A 21242-nucleotide genomic window follows, 5' to 3' on the forward strand; every position below is an offset into this window, starting at 1 on the left:
CCATCACAGGTCAGAGCTCACATAGAAAGACCTGATACACTATTCTTGCCACAGTACCTGCGTTCTCCTCTGATTGGTTGAAGCCGCAGATCTGACAGATGCTGCGAACCCACTTGTTCATCTCTTCCTCCGTCTCCGCCACGAGGTAGAAGGTCCTGTCGCTGGTCTTGATGTCGAAGACATAGCTGTCCTGCAGCTCCTTCTTGTTGAAGGTCAGTCCTGCATCCACCTGCTCACAGAAGCTGAGGTTGATGACACGGATGGGTTTCTTGGCGTGGTCGTTTTTGTAATACTCGAGAACGTCCGGGTCACCGCTCATCCTTCCACTGCGCAGGATAAACCAACGCTTCTTCCATGCCTGGTCAAGAGAGAAAACAAGAGGTTACATTAAGTAAAAAAACATATCCACGTCTGGAGATGGTATCAGGGCATTAATGAAGGTTCTAGGAGGGCATTTTATGGAGAAAATTGATTTCCACCCAAGTTATGTGGCATCACAAGAGTGAAGGGCAATTATAGCAATGCCCAAAAGAATGTTCCATAATGCTTGGGAACATGCTAAGCAGCTTGGGGATTAGAATACTAACTCTGAGTCTTCAATTTAAACAAACAAAGTTAGTACTTTTGTCTAATTACATTTTCAGCAATACTGGTGGACAGGTATTGGAGTGCAACACCACACTGGGTACCTTGAGAAGAGCTAAGCTGCAATAGGTGAACAGGAGGCGAAGCCACATTCTAATTGGCTGGTGGCTATTTATTACAACACCTGCTACAACTTAAGGTGACTCAAGTCCGCTTTACTGCCTGCTAGTGCCCTTATTCAAAGCAAGCTGATTGGCCAAAACAACCTTAATGGCCCAGTAAAACACTGTTCCAATTGGACTGATCTTACAAGCCATCCAGAACCAATCAGACTCATTCCGAAACAAGATTGCTTCCATGATTTTACCCATTTACTGTGGAGGTAAGAATAGCTTATGTTTTAGATGATCTTTTAAACCAGTTATTTCTTCCAACCACTGCATATTTTATGAAATGAAGGTTAACATGTCACAGGTGTTAACATTTGTGGAATTCCCACTAGACAGCTGAGACAGCCATTACGTCTCACAACAAACAGCATTAAAGCAGGTTCCTCCTTGTTGGCTGACTTTGCACAAGCTATTGGTTGAATTGGGTACTATTGGTTGAAACAGATATCAATCCAGCTAATTGCATATTGCGTCATAAAGGGGTAGCTCACTACTGCCACCCTAAATTTCGCTGCTTGCTCCGCCATGGACGTGCTATGAGCACACCCCACTTCCTGTTCTTTCATGATGGCTTATTACCCCTCTGAAAGGTTGAAATAGAGACACATGCAATAAGAGAAATGCTCCCCAAATGGTAAAACTTTATGGGAATTGTTTTGTATATTAGGTGCAGACAACTTCATTTTGAAAAAAGTATTTAGCCGTAAAGCTGAAAAAAATACTATTGCAATGCGACTACAGCTTACTTTTTACTGAAATTCAGGCTTGAAGCCATTCACACTTTGTACGTTCTTCTGCCAACCCTCAGCAGGGACGAATTATCATCCATGGATTCTGATCTTATTTCTGGTGTATTTGGAGGCCCCTGCACTAAATTAAAAATATTACTCTCCTTTCCTAAAGACTGTGTTGAAATTTGAGTTTGCATCCATCATTGATATTCTGTCAACTTCAATGATAATGAATTGGCTATTCCCAGTGCTTAATTTGTAAATAAAAAGGTGCCGGTGCAAAAAGCTCTCCTCTTAAACACGTGGCTGCTGCAATTAAAAGTGCTAGCACATAATACTGAGGCAGTGTAATCCAAAAGCCACCTCGGGCCTCTTCAATCCATTAACAGCCACTCCCTGCCCCTTCAGCTCACTCTTGCAGCTTCCTGCTTTTCCCCTTTCTGACGCTTCTTCTTTTTTCTTTTCCTCCGTCTTTCCCACGTTTCTTTTGCTCGCAGTAAATGCTTGAGGCAGAAGAATAAGCCCCGGCCCTCAAAAATAAGTGCCGGTGCTCAGCACCGGAAACAACAAGAACAAATTAAGCACTGGCTATTCCTCAACAACCGTGTCTCTGTTGATCTCGCATTCAAAATGCAGCAGTGCAAATTGTATTTTTTTCTCTTTCTATTCCCCAACCTCAGTGTGTTGTTTCCACTTGATAATTATTATTTTGTCAGCTCAAATGACCTATGTGTTTACGCTTATTTTTCTGTATGTTTTACATTAAGGTAATTAATGTTAATTTGGAATGTACTGATTAGTCTTTATTTGTGGAATTACACATTTAAATAAAGCATTCATACGTTTCACAACAAAACTAAACATTTAAATAAAACATGCAAATGTTTCACAGAGAACTGAAGAATCATTAATGTGACTGCTTTACCAGTCATCGATTCCCCCAAAGTAGTTTTCATTAATGGGCACTCATGTAGTTATTTCCATTGAGAACTATTGGTCGTAAAGTTCCTTTACAATGCTTGTTTACAGTGCTTCATTTGTAAATAAAAACGTGCTGGTGCCCAAAGCCCTCCTCTTAAACATGCGGCTGCTACAATTAAATGTGCGAACACGGAATACTGAGGCAGGTAATCCTAGAGCCATCTCGGGCCTCTTCAATACATATAAAGCCACTCCCTGCCCCTTCAGCTCACTCTTGCAGCTTTCTACTTTCTCCTTTGTGATGCTTTTTCGTTTTTACGTTCCTCCGTCTTTCCCATATGTGTCTTTTGCTCGCAGCAAATGCTTGGGGCAGAAGAATAAGCCCCGGGGCGCAAAAATAAGTGCTGGTGCTCAGCACCGGAAGCAACAAGCACAAATTAAGCACTGCTTGTTCATCAAAGGAGCAGAGTTAAAAAAAATCTCTAAAAAGACGTAAACCTACTTATTGTAGGTCTAGCCCTATGATTTGAGCAGAAATTCAGGAAATTAAAAAACAATCTCTAGGAATAATCTTTCAAAATAAACTATTCAAATCCTCGATTTTCATGAGTATTTCTAATCTATACTTAGGTAGATTATTTCACATGAGTAGGAATGCCCCGATTGTGCATTAGCAAATATAACATTGTTTTTTTTCTCTCCATAGGTGCACACACATACTGGTGTAGAGGTGCTGACACAGGGGTACACAGGAACCAGAAAAAGTGCTTGTGTGCCATTGAATAAATCAGCTATAATAGACTCAGGTACTTTGAATCTCAGAATTACAATTTTTCAGCTCCCCAAATCCCGAGAGGTGGGTGACGTTAGCGGTGAAGAGTGGACACTGGGCAAGATGATGATGCAGTGAACGTAGCACACTGAGCAATTCTACTCCCCTCTGCAAATACATTGTTGACTCTGTGAGCATCTCTGAGGCTATGATCTTGACTACGGATTGAAGAACTAATTGTCTTCGTCTCCTACTCTTGTCTCTTCCAAGTGAGCCATTGCTACCATGGAAGAGTCGAAGGTGAGGTTGCTTGCTGTCATTGCAAAGGAGCAGCGTGGACGTGATATGTTAGCAAAGAAACACGGAATAACCCCAAGGGGTGACGAATGCCGAGACTTTTGGTATGGGATCCGGTGATGTGTGGCTAACAAGTTGATCCCTACTCGCGTAACAGCAGTGCTCAAGAAAATAGATCCCAAGGTTTCTTCTCTCAGGGACGGTGCGTGTTGGAACTTCTGCGATGTGGGTGTACAACTGAAGGTGTGTGTAGAAACAGTGTATAGGCATACATTTTCTTGAAGTTCCAGGCTGTTGGCTGTTGAGAAGGTAAGTGTTTGGCCCCAGGGTTGTTGTGCTCCTACAGTTAAAACCCAATTACAATTCACCAGATTCATAAAATTACTCAATGAATTTCAGCTCCTGAGCTCATACTTAATAATAGATAAAATGAGCAAGCTGGTGGATGCTGTGTGCTATTGTGGGTCTACGTGGAGGGAGGTGTGATCGAAGGATGCCTCAAAAGAATCAAAATGTTCACCTGCGCCTCTTGTGGCTCATATATCAAAGCTAGGATTCTGTAGATGAGAGACAATCCCACTGTTGGAAACACCTTCATCAAGCAATGTTATTCCCACCAAAGACGGTGGACGTTCCCCTTCCCTATCCACAATAGCAGACCCAGCATTATGAATGGTGACGATAATAGTATGGAAGACCACCATGAGGAGGGTGTGGATCTTATAATATATGTGAGCTGTGGGAATGCATCCTTGCAATCGGCAACTTAAATTCCACTAGGCTTTGGGGGTACATTACCCGTACAAATGTACCCCCGACTATGGATGATGAAAAGCCCATTATTTGACAGAATCATAAGTGAATTTTCCACTGGAGACTTCCCTCTAAAATGTGGATGCTCCTAAGTCACAGCCACAGTAACAGAGGGCCTGGATGTGTCACCCTGGTGCGTGGAAATTCTATCATGAAAACTTAGTTTCGCCAGCAAGTTCCATTTGCAGGAATTTTGTCCACCGATGAAGTTCTTGCATGGATGTGCCAGCAAAAAGAAGCTCCTTCCCATGACTATTGGTGTCAATCCATACTTATAGCCTTTAGGAAAAAAAAATGCAAATTTGATGTCCCGAATAGAATAAACATGGCCACCATGACTGCCACCTTAGAGGGGCCTACTTTTCAACAGCGGTGGTGTGAGAATTCTGATACTGTTAAATCTATAATTGGGATTCAGGATGGCTGACCACAATCTTCTGCTGTTGTGTCTGCCCGAGATCAGCAACAGAGAATTGACATTTGACTGAATTATGCCCTTTAGAATGCCAGTCAAAATTGTCTTGCCGGGCTCTGCTATTTAATCTGTATCTGTGCCCTTTGGCTTGTTGTTTCCTGCTGATGATGCTACATTATCGGTCCATGCAGCTGATAAGTAGATCCTTTTCATCAACTCGAAAGTAGGTATAACAATTTGTAAAATACCTTTGAGGCTACTATTTGAACACCTGCTACCTACAGTGCTTCAAAACAGTAGAAGTGTAGTATGAAGCGATACATTAAAAATAAGTAAGAGTTTTCATGTATGTAGCATCCTTTAAAAGTAGTAACACTGCCTCTGTGTTGGGCAGCCACTTACAGAGTGCCTCTCCTCCAACCACCCTTCAACTCAACGCTTGAGTTATTCAGAGTTGACTATAGCCATAACTGGTTTCTCATCATGAATGTTGCATTCTGATTGGTAAGCCAGTTGTACTATGTACACACATGGTGCAAGCTTCACAAAGGTCAAATCTCTCTTGTAAGCCTGCAAGATGTTTCCCCCCTGAACTCTAGAGAAAACTGTACCATTTGTTTACACAAGCCATGTAGCTGCACAGGCTTTAAACCTGTGACTTTGGGGAAAAAAGGAAAGTCATTGTTGAATGCAAGATTTAACAATTGTACATGACTAATTAAAATGTGCGTTAAAAACTCATGGATTTCTGGTTAATGTCCTTTATTCAACAAATAAGCATCGGCCAAAAAGCCATTTTTTTTGCAGGCGCCTAGGTCTAGATGCCGTGTAATGTGCCACATTTTTGTTTAAAACCTATTTTCGCGAACTTTTCTTAAGAAATATTTACAAAGTCAATTTTTACTAACTGTAGGTAAACAGCCAAATTAATAAAACATGTGCCTTTTAGCTTAATTCCTTTCCATCTGCAGCGCTGGCTGCAGCTCAGAGATAATTGCTGTCCTTTAGACCTCACTGTCCAGGAGCCTGTGGTTAAGTGGAGTGGCCTACTTAAAAGGATTCTGACACAACAGGCTTCTTCACAGTTTGACCCTATACCCAGACCACGTCTCCCTGACAGTATGAACCATGAACCGCGCTCTCTTTGCGCAGAAGGACCGCTCCATACCTGAATAAGTCATTCACTGAATGAGTTAGGGACTGATGTGTCCAAAGGGGTGGGAGAGTTTCTTTGATCCTTCAGTGGCAGGATTGGACTCTCCTTGGGCAGAGGTTGGACGGGGACAGAGTGAAATCTAAGGAAAGCTTAGGTCTGCCACAACCCCTCTGTAATAAATGCTTTAAGGCAATGGTTCCCAACCTGTGCTCTGGGGACCCCTGGGGGTCCGCAAAGCCTTCTTAGGGGGTCCGCGAGAGCCTGGAAAATGACAAAATATTGACAAATATTGACAAATTAGGTCCCCAGCTTCCAGTAATGACTCAGGCGGGGGTCCCCGGATTCCCATGATGATTCAGTGGGGGTCCCTGGGTTCCATTAATGTTAAAGAGGGGGTCCACAGAAATCAAAAGGTTGGGAACCACTGCTTTAAGGCCACTCTCTAAGTCAGGAGCGTGGTAGCACTGCTGTAAAACCGAGAAAGTGCGAGAACACAAGCAAGTTGCTTAGGTGTGTTTGCAAACCACAGCTGTGTTCACCTTTTATAACCCACTGCTTAACATTTTGAAGGCAGAAAGCTGAAAACAAGAGATGATAGCTACTTGCTGGAATAAAATCCCATCTGCCTTGTGAATGACAGTGGAAAGGCCAGCTTTACCCTCTAGATCTGCAAAGCTGCACCAAGGGCTGGGGAAAGCAACTTCTTATTGAGCCACGAGGACAAAGTGTTGCAGGACCTCAGCTGGGGAGCCTGCTTGATGTTGACATTTCTCTCCTAAGATTGGAGAGTGTAGAAGGTCCTGAAAAGAAAGAAGATATGTCTACCTGGAATCAAAACTTCTTTCAGAAATGGAGTGCACTGCTGCCTACTGCAAGTTGTTTTGAGGACCACAGCCAGCACTCCTGATATGAGTGGCTTTGCCTTCAAAAACTGGCTGTGTGCTACAATTCTGTTTTGTTCTTTTGATCCCTGCATCAGATTTCCTCCATTTTCGTGCCATTTTATTCATAGTGTTTGCCTTTTGACTAATTTGGTTTGAACGTTTTGCTTTCGTTTTTTAAAGTCGAGCCTGCGTTGCATGCGCTTGCGCATGCGTTCACTTGCAAGACACTTTAGTAGTTAGAAAGGGGCTCGGAGCCCCGTCCATGTCACGTCAGTGTCTTTCATTGGTTCGTGGGACTACCTTTCAAAATCTGCTTGCTTTCATTAGTGGAAGGCATGCATACGTCACGCCTTTTCCCGGTGGTTAGCCCTCCTCGAGCGCAGCGACCAAGTACTGAAAACACGCGAGGCTCGCTTTTTTCCATCCGGTTTGTGGACTACTTTTTATCTTTTTTCACAGCACCATCTCGCTTGGCAGAAGTCGAGCACTTTCCATGACATCGACCCTGTTACATAGTTAATTGCACTTTTGCCGGTTACGTAGATAATTGCACTTTTGCCAATAGGTGTCACTACGAGTGAACTGTAGGAGCGCGATTGCGCTCTTTTTTCCATATAATGTGGCAAGAAAAGTCCAGTTGGGCATTAACAAGCCCTAACTCAGAGAAATGAGAGACCCGTTGCATTGCAAATGCTTGTTTTACTCTATTGCTGTTTTGTTAACTTTCCGCACATGCGTTGTACACATTTCTCTGGAGGAAGCCGTGCTGCTTGAGTTTACTACTAAGTTGACCAAGTGGTGCCTCATAGAAACCAGTTTACGGAACAGAAGCCAGATAACTTAGGCGTTGTGGGAGCTCCTTCACAAGTCACCTTATCCTGTGACCACTTCCTCCTAGCTTCACAATCCGGCTTCCCCCAGGCAGTGAAACGCATAGATTGCAATTCCAATGCCACTGTCATATCACTCACCTCAGTGGTGGCCCAGGCTTGGGGCTCTTAGGAGGAACAGGATGGTTTGGAGTGTAGCTGGAGTAGTCAACAGGGGCTGCACTGCTGCTGCTCTCCGTAAGCATTACAGTATTGAGACTCTACGCTACTGTTGGCCGACAGACACAAAGATGACTATAGACCGCCAATGTTATAGTATGGAAATCCTTATATCGGATAACACTAACGTGAAGCCCTTTACTTTATATTTTTTTTTTCCTAGTCTATACTAGAAAGGTCAGGGCAAGTGGCTTATGACATTCGGTTATATATTAACTAAGCATGTGTTGAATTTTCGCGAGCTCGATGCATGGGGCAGTGGTTCCATGTGAAGGCGCAGGCTGCAAAAACATATTTTGCAAAAACCATATACCAATATACACCAAACTACCGACTGTCAAAATGTCGACCATACATAAGTATCTTCCTGCAAAAAACATCGATCTATATTTAAGTGCTAAATCCAACTGCACTCACTTTCCACTTGCACTAGGACTGGATTAATTTACTATTCTAACTCCAAACCTACTACAGATCAACAAAATGCACTAAAGTGGGATTAGACACAGATCAGTCTTTTTGACAAAGACTTTTATGTAAGGTTGACATTTTGGGCAGGTTTTGGAGTGCAGGTTACATTAGTGATATTTCCAGAAGTTGAATAATGCATAGAACAAGAGAAGGCATTATTCAGTGTCCCTCAGGGCAGTATAAAGGCTAGCATAAACTTCCTTTCTGTTTTTATTTTTAACCTTGTGTACCTTAAGGTGCCACCACAATGCAATTTCATTGTAAATGTTTCAAACCGAGAAGGGAACCCAAGAATACCTAGGGAACGAAGGGAATAACTGTCAGGCCAACAGTTCCCCCGAATTAGACCTTCTCGGTAGAAGGGCTTCAAAGTCAGAATTCCAATCAAAGGAGGGATGCTTAAAGCATTAATGTCCAGTACAGTAACCGACCGGTCGATTTATATATAACCTGGATAATACTTATTGGAGGGAACCTATAGCCAGCTAAATGCAGACTCTAATAAAGAAGAACCGGAGTGTCAAACACCAGGGAAATCAAAATGGATCGTGTCTGGAGCATGTGCTGTGTCAGGAGCATGGCAGGCAGCAAAAAGACGGCTTCTCATGGTGCACCATGAGGGACCTCAAACAGGGATTGCTCTTTTGGGTGCAGTAGTGTTTTCTTTTAATAAGAAATGTAACCATTTGATTCCATGTAATTCTTGATGTCACAACCTTCTTCTTTTGCCTGTTTGTGTAATACCTGCTGTGGTGTGCTTCGTAGGGGTACATACCCCTAAAAGAACTAACTTTAACTTTTTTTCACACAAATAAATTACTGGTGGTTTTGAATATCCCTGGGCATTATTATTGTGCACTTGGGGCATTACCCTGTTAGGTGTAGGCTTAGGGACCTTTGTTCCTTATAACATTTGATTGTAAATGGCAGAGATGTATACTGGTTTTCACAATTACATGAAGAAGTGCTAGACTGCTGTGCATCTATCTTCCAAGAGGAAACAACTGCATCCTGCACAGAGCAGCAGTTTATGAAGGAAACAGGTACATGGGTACCAGCAGTGCGAGATCCAATCCTGACTGATAGTTCTGCAGATCATGAAGGAAATATCATCTGAAGCAACATGCTTAGAATACCATTGAATGCTTCAAATATGTGAGAGATATTATTTTGAAATATTTTCGGAGGAGATGAAGGGGGGTATGTATGTGGCACCACGTTGCCCCAAGAGGGCAGCACACCGCTGTACATACTACATGAATGTGAGCATCACAAGGAGTCCTAAGTTAAATGTGTCTGGTCTATGCCATGTCTACCAGGAGGTTGAACTCTGGTTAATTTCATGCCTTTGAAGGTTCACCCTGACAAGGGTTGTGTTTATTAATTAAGGTAGGTAGTCCCCCCTTTGACTAATAAGCCAGTTCCTTTTAACATGACGTACTGATAACAGAGCAGCTCACATAACTTCAGACCGATACGCCTTTAGACATAAGAACCCTAATTACTAAACTGCCCCATGAGCATCATGGCTGCTTTGTTTAAACTCCACCCAGCAAATGTTATCGATCTGACTACTCTGTGTGCAAGAAGTAGATGAAAAGCTAAAGGCCAGATGAATACACTGAACATTACTATGATATCTATTTTTGTAACTACAGGTTAGCCATTCCTTCCTCCCCATCCCTGGAGAGTATTGTCTAGGACCACAGAAATATTCCAGACTGGCTCTGTTTGGTACCTCAAGCTATAGCAATGTTCTGCTGTCCTCTTAATGTGCCAGGTACGGTGCTCAGAAACTGAATCCCCTAGTGTCTTTACTGGACTCTGACCAGAAAAGCATGTCAATTACCCTTGTAATAAGTAACAGCTCATCTCCAGGGCAGGCACACTCAGAAGTTCAACCTAAGGTCAACTTTGTAAGATTCCAGGATCTTGTTTGTCCACTTGATTCACCAGGAGCAGTCAGCAGAAAAATGAAAATACATCACCTTGGGTACCAGTCGCTCTTTATACCAATGGAAGAATGATTTAACCTGTCCTTGTAGTGGGTCCTACTTAACCGAGAAACTGACCATCACAAGTGGACAACACCACACGAGGAGCCAGGAAATTGCCAGACTGGAAAAATGAAGATCACGAAAGAATACAGAAAGGAGGAATGCCAGCACCCAGGGTCTGAAATATCATCCCAAAGATGTCAACATGCTCCAACTATCCCCCAACTCAGGCAAAATCCGAAAACTCTGCTGTATAAGTAGCACAACAACTCCAATGATAACTTGCTTTTAGGGTCGAGCCTGCGAGTCCATGCACTAGTGCATGCGTCTTGCTTGCGAGACTCTGTTGTGATCAGTAAAGGGCTTGGAGCCTGCCTTTCGCTCACCATTTGTTGGCTTGCGTGCCATTCTTCTTTGCAGCCTCATAATTCATCATGGCACACCTGGCATAATTTCAGCTTCTCTGTGTGGAACAGGGATCAAGCACTAATTGACGCAACTTAATTATTGCCCCTCCGCTGCTCCTGACGTGATCAAGACACCATTTGTTCTTTTTAACTTCTAGTGCCCTGCAAACAGAAGGCTTGTGACCGGCAAAACCTTGCCCAGCAGGACAAACAAAATTTTAAAGTTTTATTTTTTTTTAAAGCAAAGTTTTTTATTTTGCCAAGTCGTCTTTTTTCAGTTTCCATGCATGTTTACTTGCGTTTTTGCTGGGTGGGCTGTTGTCAGAAGATGAAAATGAACTTGTTCTAAGTATGCTTGTTTACATAGCGCTTCATACCATACGCTGTCCTTTCTAAGCACTGTAAACAATAGGTGTTGCAATCACCCCATTTCAATGGCACTCAGTTCTCTGACATCGGAAGGACGGAAAACTGAATAAGCCTTTCCCGTAGTCGTGAGCTGAAGCCTGGAGATCACAACAGGTGTTGGGGCAAGCGTTTAACTCACTGAGCCACCGCGACGGCTCTGCACAATAACTACAGAGCAAACATCCCTGTTTATTACTTCTCCAGCCTGTTCTGTTCACACAGTTATCGGATTCTGATTTGCGCCGAGAATAACCTTTATAAAACTGAACGAAAATCAAACAAACGCCACCTGCTCGGCCGTGGCGCTGCTGTTTTGAAAGGTGACGCGCATTTTACAGTGAGAGGATCAACAGAGTCGCCTTCTGTCAAGCATGCGACTCGGTTCCTGCTTTTACAAGTCAGAATAAACACAGCCCCGTCTCTGTGTGTAAACAGGCTGCCTGCGGCGCCCACGTGACCTGGAACACCCACGTGACCTGCGCTCGTGCGCTCGGCGGCCAGCAGCATCACCTGGTGCAAACACCTGCCTGGGGACTGCTTGTGTCAACAGAAGGGCAGCTCCAGATGGATAAACAGTTGTACTGCCACCAACCGCAATCACAACCCTACCCGCAACGTATTTTGGAATAATATACGATGATGTAGGGTTTTTAGGGCACGCTAATAAAAATATGTGCAGCCCAAAATGATTTGGAACAAGTCAAGTGCATTAATTAACACGGATTCACACACATGCTTAGTGTGTCACACGTTCCATGCTAGAATCTCTTTACAGAAGAAAACATCTAGGGGCATACACCCAAGGCCTGGTTGTTGTGGTTGTGTCTCAGTGCACAGTTTTGTTGACATTTTGTGAATGAAGAAGTGCATACCACTTTAACAGGTCTCTTGGTGCTGACCTTCTAAATGGTCTAGAATAGATGGATTTTAGTGCTGCCTCAAAATGGCCAATCACTGTGGAGGAAAAACAATTATCTTTCTCCATCACTGAATCTCCACCAATAGACCTTCTAGAATGTCCCTTTCTTTTAGGATGGCTGCTTGAGTCAGAGACCTACTGTGACATCATTCACCAGATGGTCCCTTTAAAGCTGGTGAAAGTGACTACTTCACTATCATGAAAAGGCAGAGAATTGGACAAAGAAGGACCTGCAATGGAGAGAGCCCTACAACCCCTAAATTTGCATTTGTATATGGATACACATAACAATGATTGTTTCCCGCTTCTTGTCGCTCAGACTGGATTGTAACAAGATGTGAGCTCTAAGAGCAAACGGAAACTGCTGATAGTAAAATGGATGCATCTGACAAACTATTCTGAAGTGAATATGGTAGAATACAGGGAGTCAATGAACTGAATGCATGGCCTTGGAGATATAGGGGGTAATTACGAGTTCGGCAGACGGAAAAGCCCATCTGCCTGAGTCCTGACGGTCAGTTTGCCGCCAGTACGGCCGCCATCTCCCAGGCCCCATTAAGATTCTCCCACTGGGTCAGAGGGCGGAAACGGTGTTTCCGCATTCTGGACCAACGGGATATGACCTACAACATTGACGCTGGCTCATAACAGAGCCGGAGACAATGCTGTAGTGCGTAGGGTGCACCAGAATCCGTTGCGATGTTCACGGTCTGCGAACATCGCAACGGGGCTGGCCATGGGGCCCCCCTGCACCCCATCTCCGCCAGCAGTTACATGGTGGTGCTACTGCCATGGAACCGCTGGCAAAGAAGGGGGTGTAATCCCCAGGGCGGTGCTGCTTGCATTGTAGCCCTGGCGGATTAGGACTACCAGTCCCTCCAATGGAGGAAAAGTGGTGGTGCTGGTGGCCAGACCGCAGTGCTATCGCCACGGTCGTAATGTGACAGTCGGACCGCCACATTGGTGGCGGTCCGAGCGCCACCGTGACCCAGGCGGTCTTCAGACCACCAGGGTTGTAATGAGGCCCATAGTCTCTGTGCCCAGCCCTACTGCGATTCTAACTGCAGCTCTGGGAACCCTCTGTAGCCTGCAAATTGTGTTAGACCGTAGGCTCAAATAGCGGCTGTTAAACTAATCCAAACTACAGCTGTTCTAGCGACTACCGCTAAAGCTCTTACTTAGCGGATAGTAGCGAAATTAGTGGTTTTATTGTAGCCAACGGGAAGAAATTGTTATTTACCTTTCGACTTGTGTGTTCAGTACCATATTCTGATAACAAATAAAGCCCTAGTTGTTTACCTTGGTGACAAAAAATGGTCATTGACGTAATAGTCTGTTCCTGAGACTTGCTTCCCCGTACTTTGCCTCCAAGATAGTAAATTAAGTTAAGGTGCCATTTCACTGAAGATGGCTCTGATTTTTACAGGTTTTAATTTTGATTATTATTTCCTGCAGGATGCAGACCGTGCTACAAATGTAGAAATTATTCATATACACTTATCAGTTGTCATCATAGGCTTGAAATTTGAGTTGTGAGTTGATAAAAGGGTCCAGATACAGATGTAGATATTGAATAGAGCAAGTGATAACAGGGAACCCTAAGGGACCTCGCGGGTATGGGAAGCAGGAGATGACCGAAAGGAGCAAAAGTGGACTCGCTGTGTCCTGCCATTAAGAAAGGATTGAAACAAGTTAATAAGTGATGGACTAACATGTGCCACCTCTCTCCACTTTAGTAGTAACAGCTGGTGAGTCATGGTGTCAAATGCCACAGAGAAGCACAACATGACCAAGAGGGTACCTGATCCCCTGTCTACTCATCCGAAAGCATCATTACAGATGCTCTTAAACTTACCTGAAAGTCTGGAAGGCACTTCTGTTCCTCCAAAAATTGGCTGAGCTGCTGAACACCTATATCTTTAAGGTTTTTGACAAGTCCAGTCTATTAGTGATTGACCTGGAACTGCGGAGGATTAATGGGTTAATTTAATAAGAGTGGTGTTCAGAAATGCCACCCTTCCGACTAGGTGGTACAACATCCTCTAGGACCAAATAACTACACAAAAGTTGAATTATGAGGGCAAACAAGAGAGCGTACTCTCGAAATAGCCAGGCAGGTGTAGAGCCATGGGGCCGTCGGTGGGTTTAAGGTTCTTAAGAGTCCCTCAACATCTGGGATGGACGCAGAGCAAAATAACTACTAGCAGAGGAAGCAGGTGGTTTAGGCCACTGGAGCTGGCCGATCACCACAGCTGAATGTGGGGAGGGGCCATTACTCGTGAATGACAAGGCCCCGAAGGGGTCATGGTGCCCTTACCCCCAACAATGGCAGTAAATACCATACTGCACCTTGTCTATCTACATATATTGTTTATGTTGTGGCTTTTTCGAGTGTGTTTCTTTTTTAAAAAGGTATTTAAACAAAATGAGGATGCAAGGCAGTGAAGTAAAACCACCTTGGAAAGACCTGCTGCCCTGTGTAAGGTCACTATAATATACAATCTGTGAGGCAGTGAGCAGTGTTTGGCCTTTTAGCTGCACTGTGATAATAATATGGATATTTACCTTTGCAGTGTAGTACAATGTGTGTCAGTGTGTGTTTAATACAACTGCTGCAAATGACAGGCTAGAGGGTCTCATTTATTTACACTGCAGTAACACAAATAATGATATGAAGAACAATACAAATATCCTGAAATATAAAGCATGCTGTCCTTCCATAGCAACCTGCTCAGTAATGGCACCTGAGGATGCTCTATTGTGGTCATACAATAAAGCAGTGGTTCCCAACCTGTGGTCCAGGGACCCCAGGGGTCCGCAAACCTCCTCAGAGGGCCTGTGACTGCTTAGAAAATGAAATAATATTAACATATTAGGTCCCCAGCTTTCAGTAATGACTCAGTAGGGAGACCCCGGATTCGAATTATGATTCAGTTAGGGTCCTGGGTTCCAGTAATGATAAAGCGGGGGTCCGCAGAAGTCAAAATGTTGAGAAACACTACAATAAAGCATTCATCAGAGTGTTTACACACAAAAAAAGTATTGCGGCAAGATTGCTGCTCAGTTTATGGCGTTGTCAAAACTACAGAGCCTCTCATTCAGGTGGAAATCCATATAAATTTGTATAGTGAATAAAACAACAGACAGTAAAATTAAAATTACCACTACGCAAAAAGACTCAAACAAAATGTATTAATTAATGTAAAGGAATAAAGCATAACCTTGGTCGTCTGTGCCTTTAACGGATTAATAGTGTGATGCACAAAGATGACTACTACATAAATTTATCTACAGATTGTTACATTTATATACAACTGGAAATGGAATGCAGCAGGGGGGCGATACAAACATAAGTTACCCCGCCACAAAACGTCACAGTCATATACACTTTACAAATTTCATCTACACATTAAATTTACATCCTCCTTTTGTGTACGTCCACAGTGTGAGAAAGTCACCTGCAGACTTTCAAAAAGTTCTGCAATGGCAAGCTAATGCCAGACTAGGCACTAAGCAAATGCTAACTACAGCATCAAGGTTAACCAAACAACTGAAAACACACTAAGGCGTCAATAGGTGACAATATCTGAGTACTATACACACGTTCATCGGTTTCTGTAGGTCAGTGGTTCCCAACCTTTTGTCTTCTGCGGATCCACACTTTATCATTACTGGAACCTTGGGACCCCCACTGAATCATTAGTGGAATCCTGGGACCCCCCACTAAATCAATACTGGAAGCCGGGGACCCCGGCCTAAATATTGCTGATGATTTGAAATGCAAAACAATGCAAAAAATACAGAAAAGCATTCATTAAACCCATCCACAAATGCTAACACATTTTTTTAATTTGTAAATAAACAATTTTAATAGTAAGGTTAGAGCTTGCCTATATTCGATTGAAGCTACACGTTGTCCATCCTGTATTCTGTTTGACGCACCTGCGCTGCTCCCCCGAATCAATCTGAGGATAATTTAATTTTTAGGATCTAATTCCTAATTTCTTGAAATTTACAGTGCTTTGAAAATTGTCGTTGCGCATTTATCCACTTTATATACACTTTTAAAATCTGTTATTATTATTTAATTTTCAAAGTAGTCGCCGACCCCGTAAGGAGGCTTTGCGGACCCCCCAGGGGTCTCTGGACCACCGGTTGGGAACCACTGCTGTAGGTAATGAGGCCAGATATCCAGCTTTATTCCTAGGGCTGCCGGTTTTATGGTATTTACTGTTTTACCATTTACGTCTACATTCATCCATTTTTATGTTTTGGCCATCTAATTGGTATTTACCCATATGTATGCTGTGTTTAGAGAATAAATGGAGTTGTAAAATGGTATATTTCCACCTTTATTTAACTAACTCAAATACACTCATACTTTGATGTCTGTCGCGTTGTAGTAGATTAAGCAGCCAAATACAGAAAGACACTACACCCACGGGTACATTTTAGCATTGTACTACAAGTATATGTAGACATCTGCCTGTATTTAAGGAAATCTCAAACTGTTTTTAATCTCTGTCTGCTGTCTATCTGCTCAGCTACTGGCCTGGAGTTCATGAAAGACAACATGAGTGTCACTCACAAGAAGCACAAGTTTCAGTATCTTTCTGTTTTTAAAAATAAATGCAGACAGGAAAAAGAGTTTTTTGTCTGTAAAAAACAGTAAAAACTGGGAGTCCTATGTACAACCAGCTTTATATGTAACATAATAAGTGCCTGGGTAAAAGGTTTTGTTCGGAAGCCGCAGCCAGAAATGACAACTATTTGGATTGCGAGTACCAAGGCTGCATAATTTTGATTGAAGCTCATTTCTCCTCACTCGACCACCAGACAATCCTCCACCCTTAGCTCACTCTTACAGGTTCTTTTTCATCCCTGTTTTCTCTATTGACACTGTTTTCTATTTTTCTCTTCCCTATTTTTAGGTCAAGCGCGCAAGCGCTCTCACCTGTTGTAATCTATCTGTTGGCTTTTAATCACACCCACCGCACGCCCATCACTATCACTCGCTCATGGGCTTGCCTTTCAAAAATCCTTTGTTATCATTGGTTAATGCTTTACGTTTGTCCCTCCTCAGGGCAGTTTTGTTACCCAGTTGGTCATCGACCATGTTACATGGATAATTGCACGTTTGCCGATACGTTTGACTGCGAGCGAACTTCTTTTTTTTTTGTGTCTCTCCTTTGCGCTCACGCGCATGGCGGTCGTGGCCCTTTGAATTAGCTTGCTTATGTCAACTGTTTTCATTTTCAATTTATGTGGCAAGAAAAGTCCTGTTAGGAATTTACAACCCCAATAACTCTAACTCAAGCAATTGCTAGACCCATTGCACTGCAAATGCTTGTTTTTGTTGGTCTTGATCAAAGTTTGGTGAGGAAAAATAATTGCTGGTTGGCCCCATCTGCAACCACCGGCTCAAATTAAGCACAGCTTATCCAATTTAAGCACTGCTTATCACAAGGATACCACTCACGCAAGTCACTCCTGATGCTGAGCGTCAGTATCTATCTTGTTTGTTTGTCCTTGGCCGTGCTGCACTGACCCCGCTACTTGCCAGACAGACCTCCCTTCCATTCTCTAAAAGACAGACTTTGTAAGGTTGGCTCGCACAAACCTTGGGAATTGGAAACAAAGGAGCTGCCGTGCGGGCAAAAATGCCTGTGTCCTTTCATAACCAGTACATGAACTCCATTTAATCGCGATGTGCCAGCCACGGCCCTTGGGGTACCTCTGGACAAAGATGTAGGCATCAGAGCCAGGATGCTCTAACGCTCCCCCTGCAAGGCCCATCCCACCATTGGAGGCAACTCAATTTGTAGCACACACGCCATACACAAATAAAATAATTAAAATAAAAAATGTATTGCAGGGTTTTGCACAGGTAAAACAGTAAAAGCCCTTTAAGATTAATCATTGCTAGCTGAACATCCTGGTACTAAAAGTTATTAAAGGAATGCAGATGGTAGGTTGATTATTCCACGTGCACACAGCTATATTGGGAAACTTTCAAAGTGAAAACAAGTGCTCAGACATGTCTGCGGATTTTCACAAGAAAACGAATGAACAAAAAACATGTCTGCTAAAAAGCCCAAAGTGGTCTACGGACCAAGGTGACGCCGGATAAGCAATTTTAAGCGGTCTTTACGACTCGAGCACACAGGTCGAAATGGGTGGGATCCATTGGGAACAGCGTTCCCCCATAGTTCTTGCTAGAGAACGAGCGCTCCTGCGCGGTCAGTGTACCATGTTAACAAATGCTGCAGTCCCATGACCCATCTGCACGTCAGGTGCACACCACGAGTTCCCACATGTTAACCAGAGCTCACGCGCCGATCTCGGGAGCGGCGGGTGAAATGCGGAGCATTCGCCCTGGAAACAGAGACTTCATCTGCCCATGGCTTAGCAATAAACCCAGTCACGTTTAAGAGAAAACAAACTGCGCGCCTCCGTTCCTGAGGCATCTCTGCCTGCGGGGCTATGGGGGACGTGGGAACATCCGAGTGCACCAGACAGTCTGAGCCTCTCCTCAAAGTTATTATCGTCCTCGAGCCCAGCTCTCGTGTCAGACGACGGGGGACGAAACCAGGACATTCCGCGCCAAGTGGATCCCGACGACTCAGACCCCCTCCCTGCTTTACATGCAGAATCACTCCAATGGAGATTTTCTAAACCAAAAACCGGCCTATTTCACCCACTTGTACTGATACTTTTGCTTTATTGTAAAGCGCTCTCTCTTTGATGCGTGTAGGCAGTGCTTAATTTGAGCCGGTGGTTTCCGGAGCACCACCAGCACTTATTTTTGGGGGCCGGCACTAAGTTTTCTGCATCAGGCAGAAGACACAGGTGGGCAAGGGGAAGGAAGAGAAACAAGCATTTGCAATGCAATGGGTCTCGCGTTTGCTCGAGTTAGAGCTATTAGCGTTGTGAACTTCTAACCGGACTTTTCTTGCCACATAAACTAAAAATGAAAAGATAAACAGTTTCACATAAGCAAGCCGACGGCCGCCATGAGCGCAAAGCAGACACACAAAAGGAAACAGAAGTTAGCTTGTAGTGAAACGTATCGGCAAAAGTACAATTATTCATATAACCGGCAAAAGTGCAATTATCCATGTCACCGGCAAAAGAGAAATTATCTATGTAACAGGATCGATGTCATGCAAAGCAAGCAACTACTGCCCAGCGAGATCGCGCTGCCTATGAAACATAGAGAAAAAGTAGTCCAGAAACCATACGGAAAACATGGAGCCTCATATGTTTTCAGTAGTTGGCCGGTGCGCTCAAAGAGGGCTAAACACCAGAAAAGGCACGGCGTATGCATGCCTTACACTAATCAAATCAATCGAATTTTAAAAGGCAAGCCCACGAACCAACCAAAATGATGGGCATGGTTACAAGCCCGTAGAGAGATAACAACAGGGACAGACTGCTTTGCACACTTGACCCTAAAAAAGAAAAAAACGTCACAAAGGGAGAAAGCAGAAAGCTGCAAGAGTGAGCTGAAGGGGCAGGGAGCGGCTGTAAATGGATTAAAGAGGCCTGAGATGGCTTCAGGGTTACGCTGCCTCAGTATTCTGTGCTCGCACATGTAATTGCAGCAGCCGCGTGTTTCAAAGGAGAGCTCTGGGCACCGGCACTTTTTTTATTTACAAATCAACCACTGCTTATAGGCCATGCCCGCACTATATCAAATCACATAAATAAATAGACATAGAAGGAGGACTATAACTATAGCAATCTACGACATAGCCCATGATTATAACCTATGTGGACGAAACAACTGCACCTGATTATAATTTGTTTTGTTTTCACTCAATCGGTTTTACCAGATGTGGGAGAACCAAACACAATGTTTTTAGTCAGCAAATTAGACTGAAACAAAAATAAAATGAAATGTTTGTTATTATGCAATTTTTTCAACAGGAAGGAGCATACAATGCTCGCTCTGCTAGAAAAATGTTTCACCTTCTTGCCCATGTTTCTCCCATCCAAACCCCTACCCCTCCCTCTCCTTCTACCCCACAACCATGTCTGCACAAATCTTTACCACTTACTCAGAGCACATGGTAAACATATGCAACAAAACCCCAAGTTTTACTTGTAGTTCCAGGGCAATGATAACAATAAAATCATGTGTGATTTTATCCTTACACCAACACAGTACAACTAATAATCAGGGCCCTTGTCTACAGTAACATAACAAGCTAGATACAATGTTAAATACATATGATGCTTATACTAATAGTAAAACTAATCAGACACTATTAGACAGGCACTTTTGTGGCAATCATAGAGAACATCAATTTAAATGTTCTGATATTAAATGTCCAGTTACGCTATAAAAAGATGACAATGACTTAGGGGTCATTACGACTACGGCGGACGGAAAAACCTGTCCGCTGAAGTCCCGACAGGTAGGTTGCCACCATTGCGGCCGCCTCCCCACCTGCCTCATTATGAGTTTCCCACTGGCCCAGCGGGTAACAGTCTACAGCATTGTGTACAGCTCGTAATAGAGCCGGAGGCAATGCTGTAGTGCAAAGGGTGCACAGCCACCCGTCGCAATATTCACTGTCTGCAGAGCAGAGCGAACATTGCAACAGGGCTGGCCCCCTGCACCCTGTGTCCGCCAGCGGTTCAATGGCAGTGCTACCATCATGAAACCGCTGGCGGAGAAGGGACTCATGTCGACGAAAAGTGGCAGTGCTGGCGGTCCGACCGCTGCATTGGCGGTCATTGAACCACCAGGGTCGTAATAAGGCCCTAAGTGTTGGAAATTGGGTTACTGGTTGAGGAGGGTGAAACCTTACTCAAACAGCAACCACAATCTCTGTCAGGGTGAAACACAAGCAAACCCCAAATTAACCTGTGCTTACACCTCTGTTAGCTTGGTGCAAAAGCAGCCAGGCCTAACTTAATGTGTAAAGTATTTTTGCAGCACCTCAACCAGTAATAAAGTAAAAACACAGCATTAGAAAAATCCCACACCAATTTAGAAAAATTAAATAAAACTTAATAAATATTTGACATGAAAATGATAAAAATCCAATCAGTAGAATCAGAGCTATGCAGTTTTAAAGATTTCAGGTAAGTACAGAGCTTAGAATTCTGGGTGAAATTCATAAGTTCAGGCTGACTGTGAAGGAGCACGGGCTGGACACAGTGACCAGATTAGTCCTGCTGAAAAAGTCACCTTCTAGAGTCTGGCCTGAGAAGTCTAGTTTTCGTTGGAGGAGGTAGT

At 43.6% G+C, this 21242-nt stretch overlaps 1 protein-coding gene across 2 annotated transcripts in view; it reads right to left on the reverse strand.

The window, feature by feature from the left end:
- GAB2 (GRB2 associated binding protein 2) overlaps positions 1-21242 on the reverse strand; it is a 396835-nt gene that overhangs the window by 112292 nt on the left and 263301 nt on the right. For both annotated transcript variants that reach the window (XM_069203930.1, XM_069203929.1), the window contains one exon: positions 58-358. In XM_069203930.1, the coding sequence (XP_069060031.1) occupies positions 58-358 (301 nt within the window). The remainder of the gene's footprint in view (positions 1-57; positions 359-21242) is intronic.

The sequence above is a fragment of the Pleurodeles waltl genome, chromosome 8 (genome assembly GCF_031143425.1).
Source record: "Pleurodeles waltl isolate 20211129_DDA chromosome 8, aPleWal1.hap1.20221129, whole genome shotgun sequence".
NCBI classification, from domain to species: Eukaryota; Metazoa; Chordata; class Amphibia; order Caudata; family Salamandridae; genus Pleurodeles; species Pleurodeles waltl.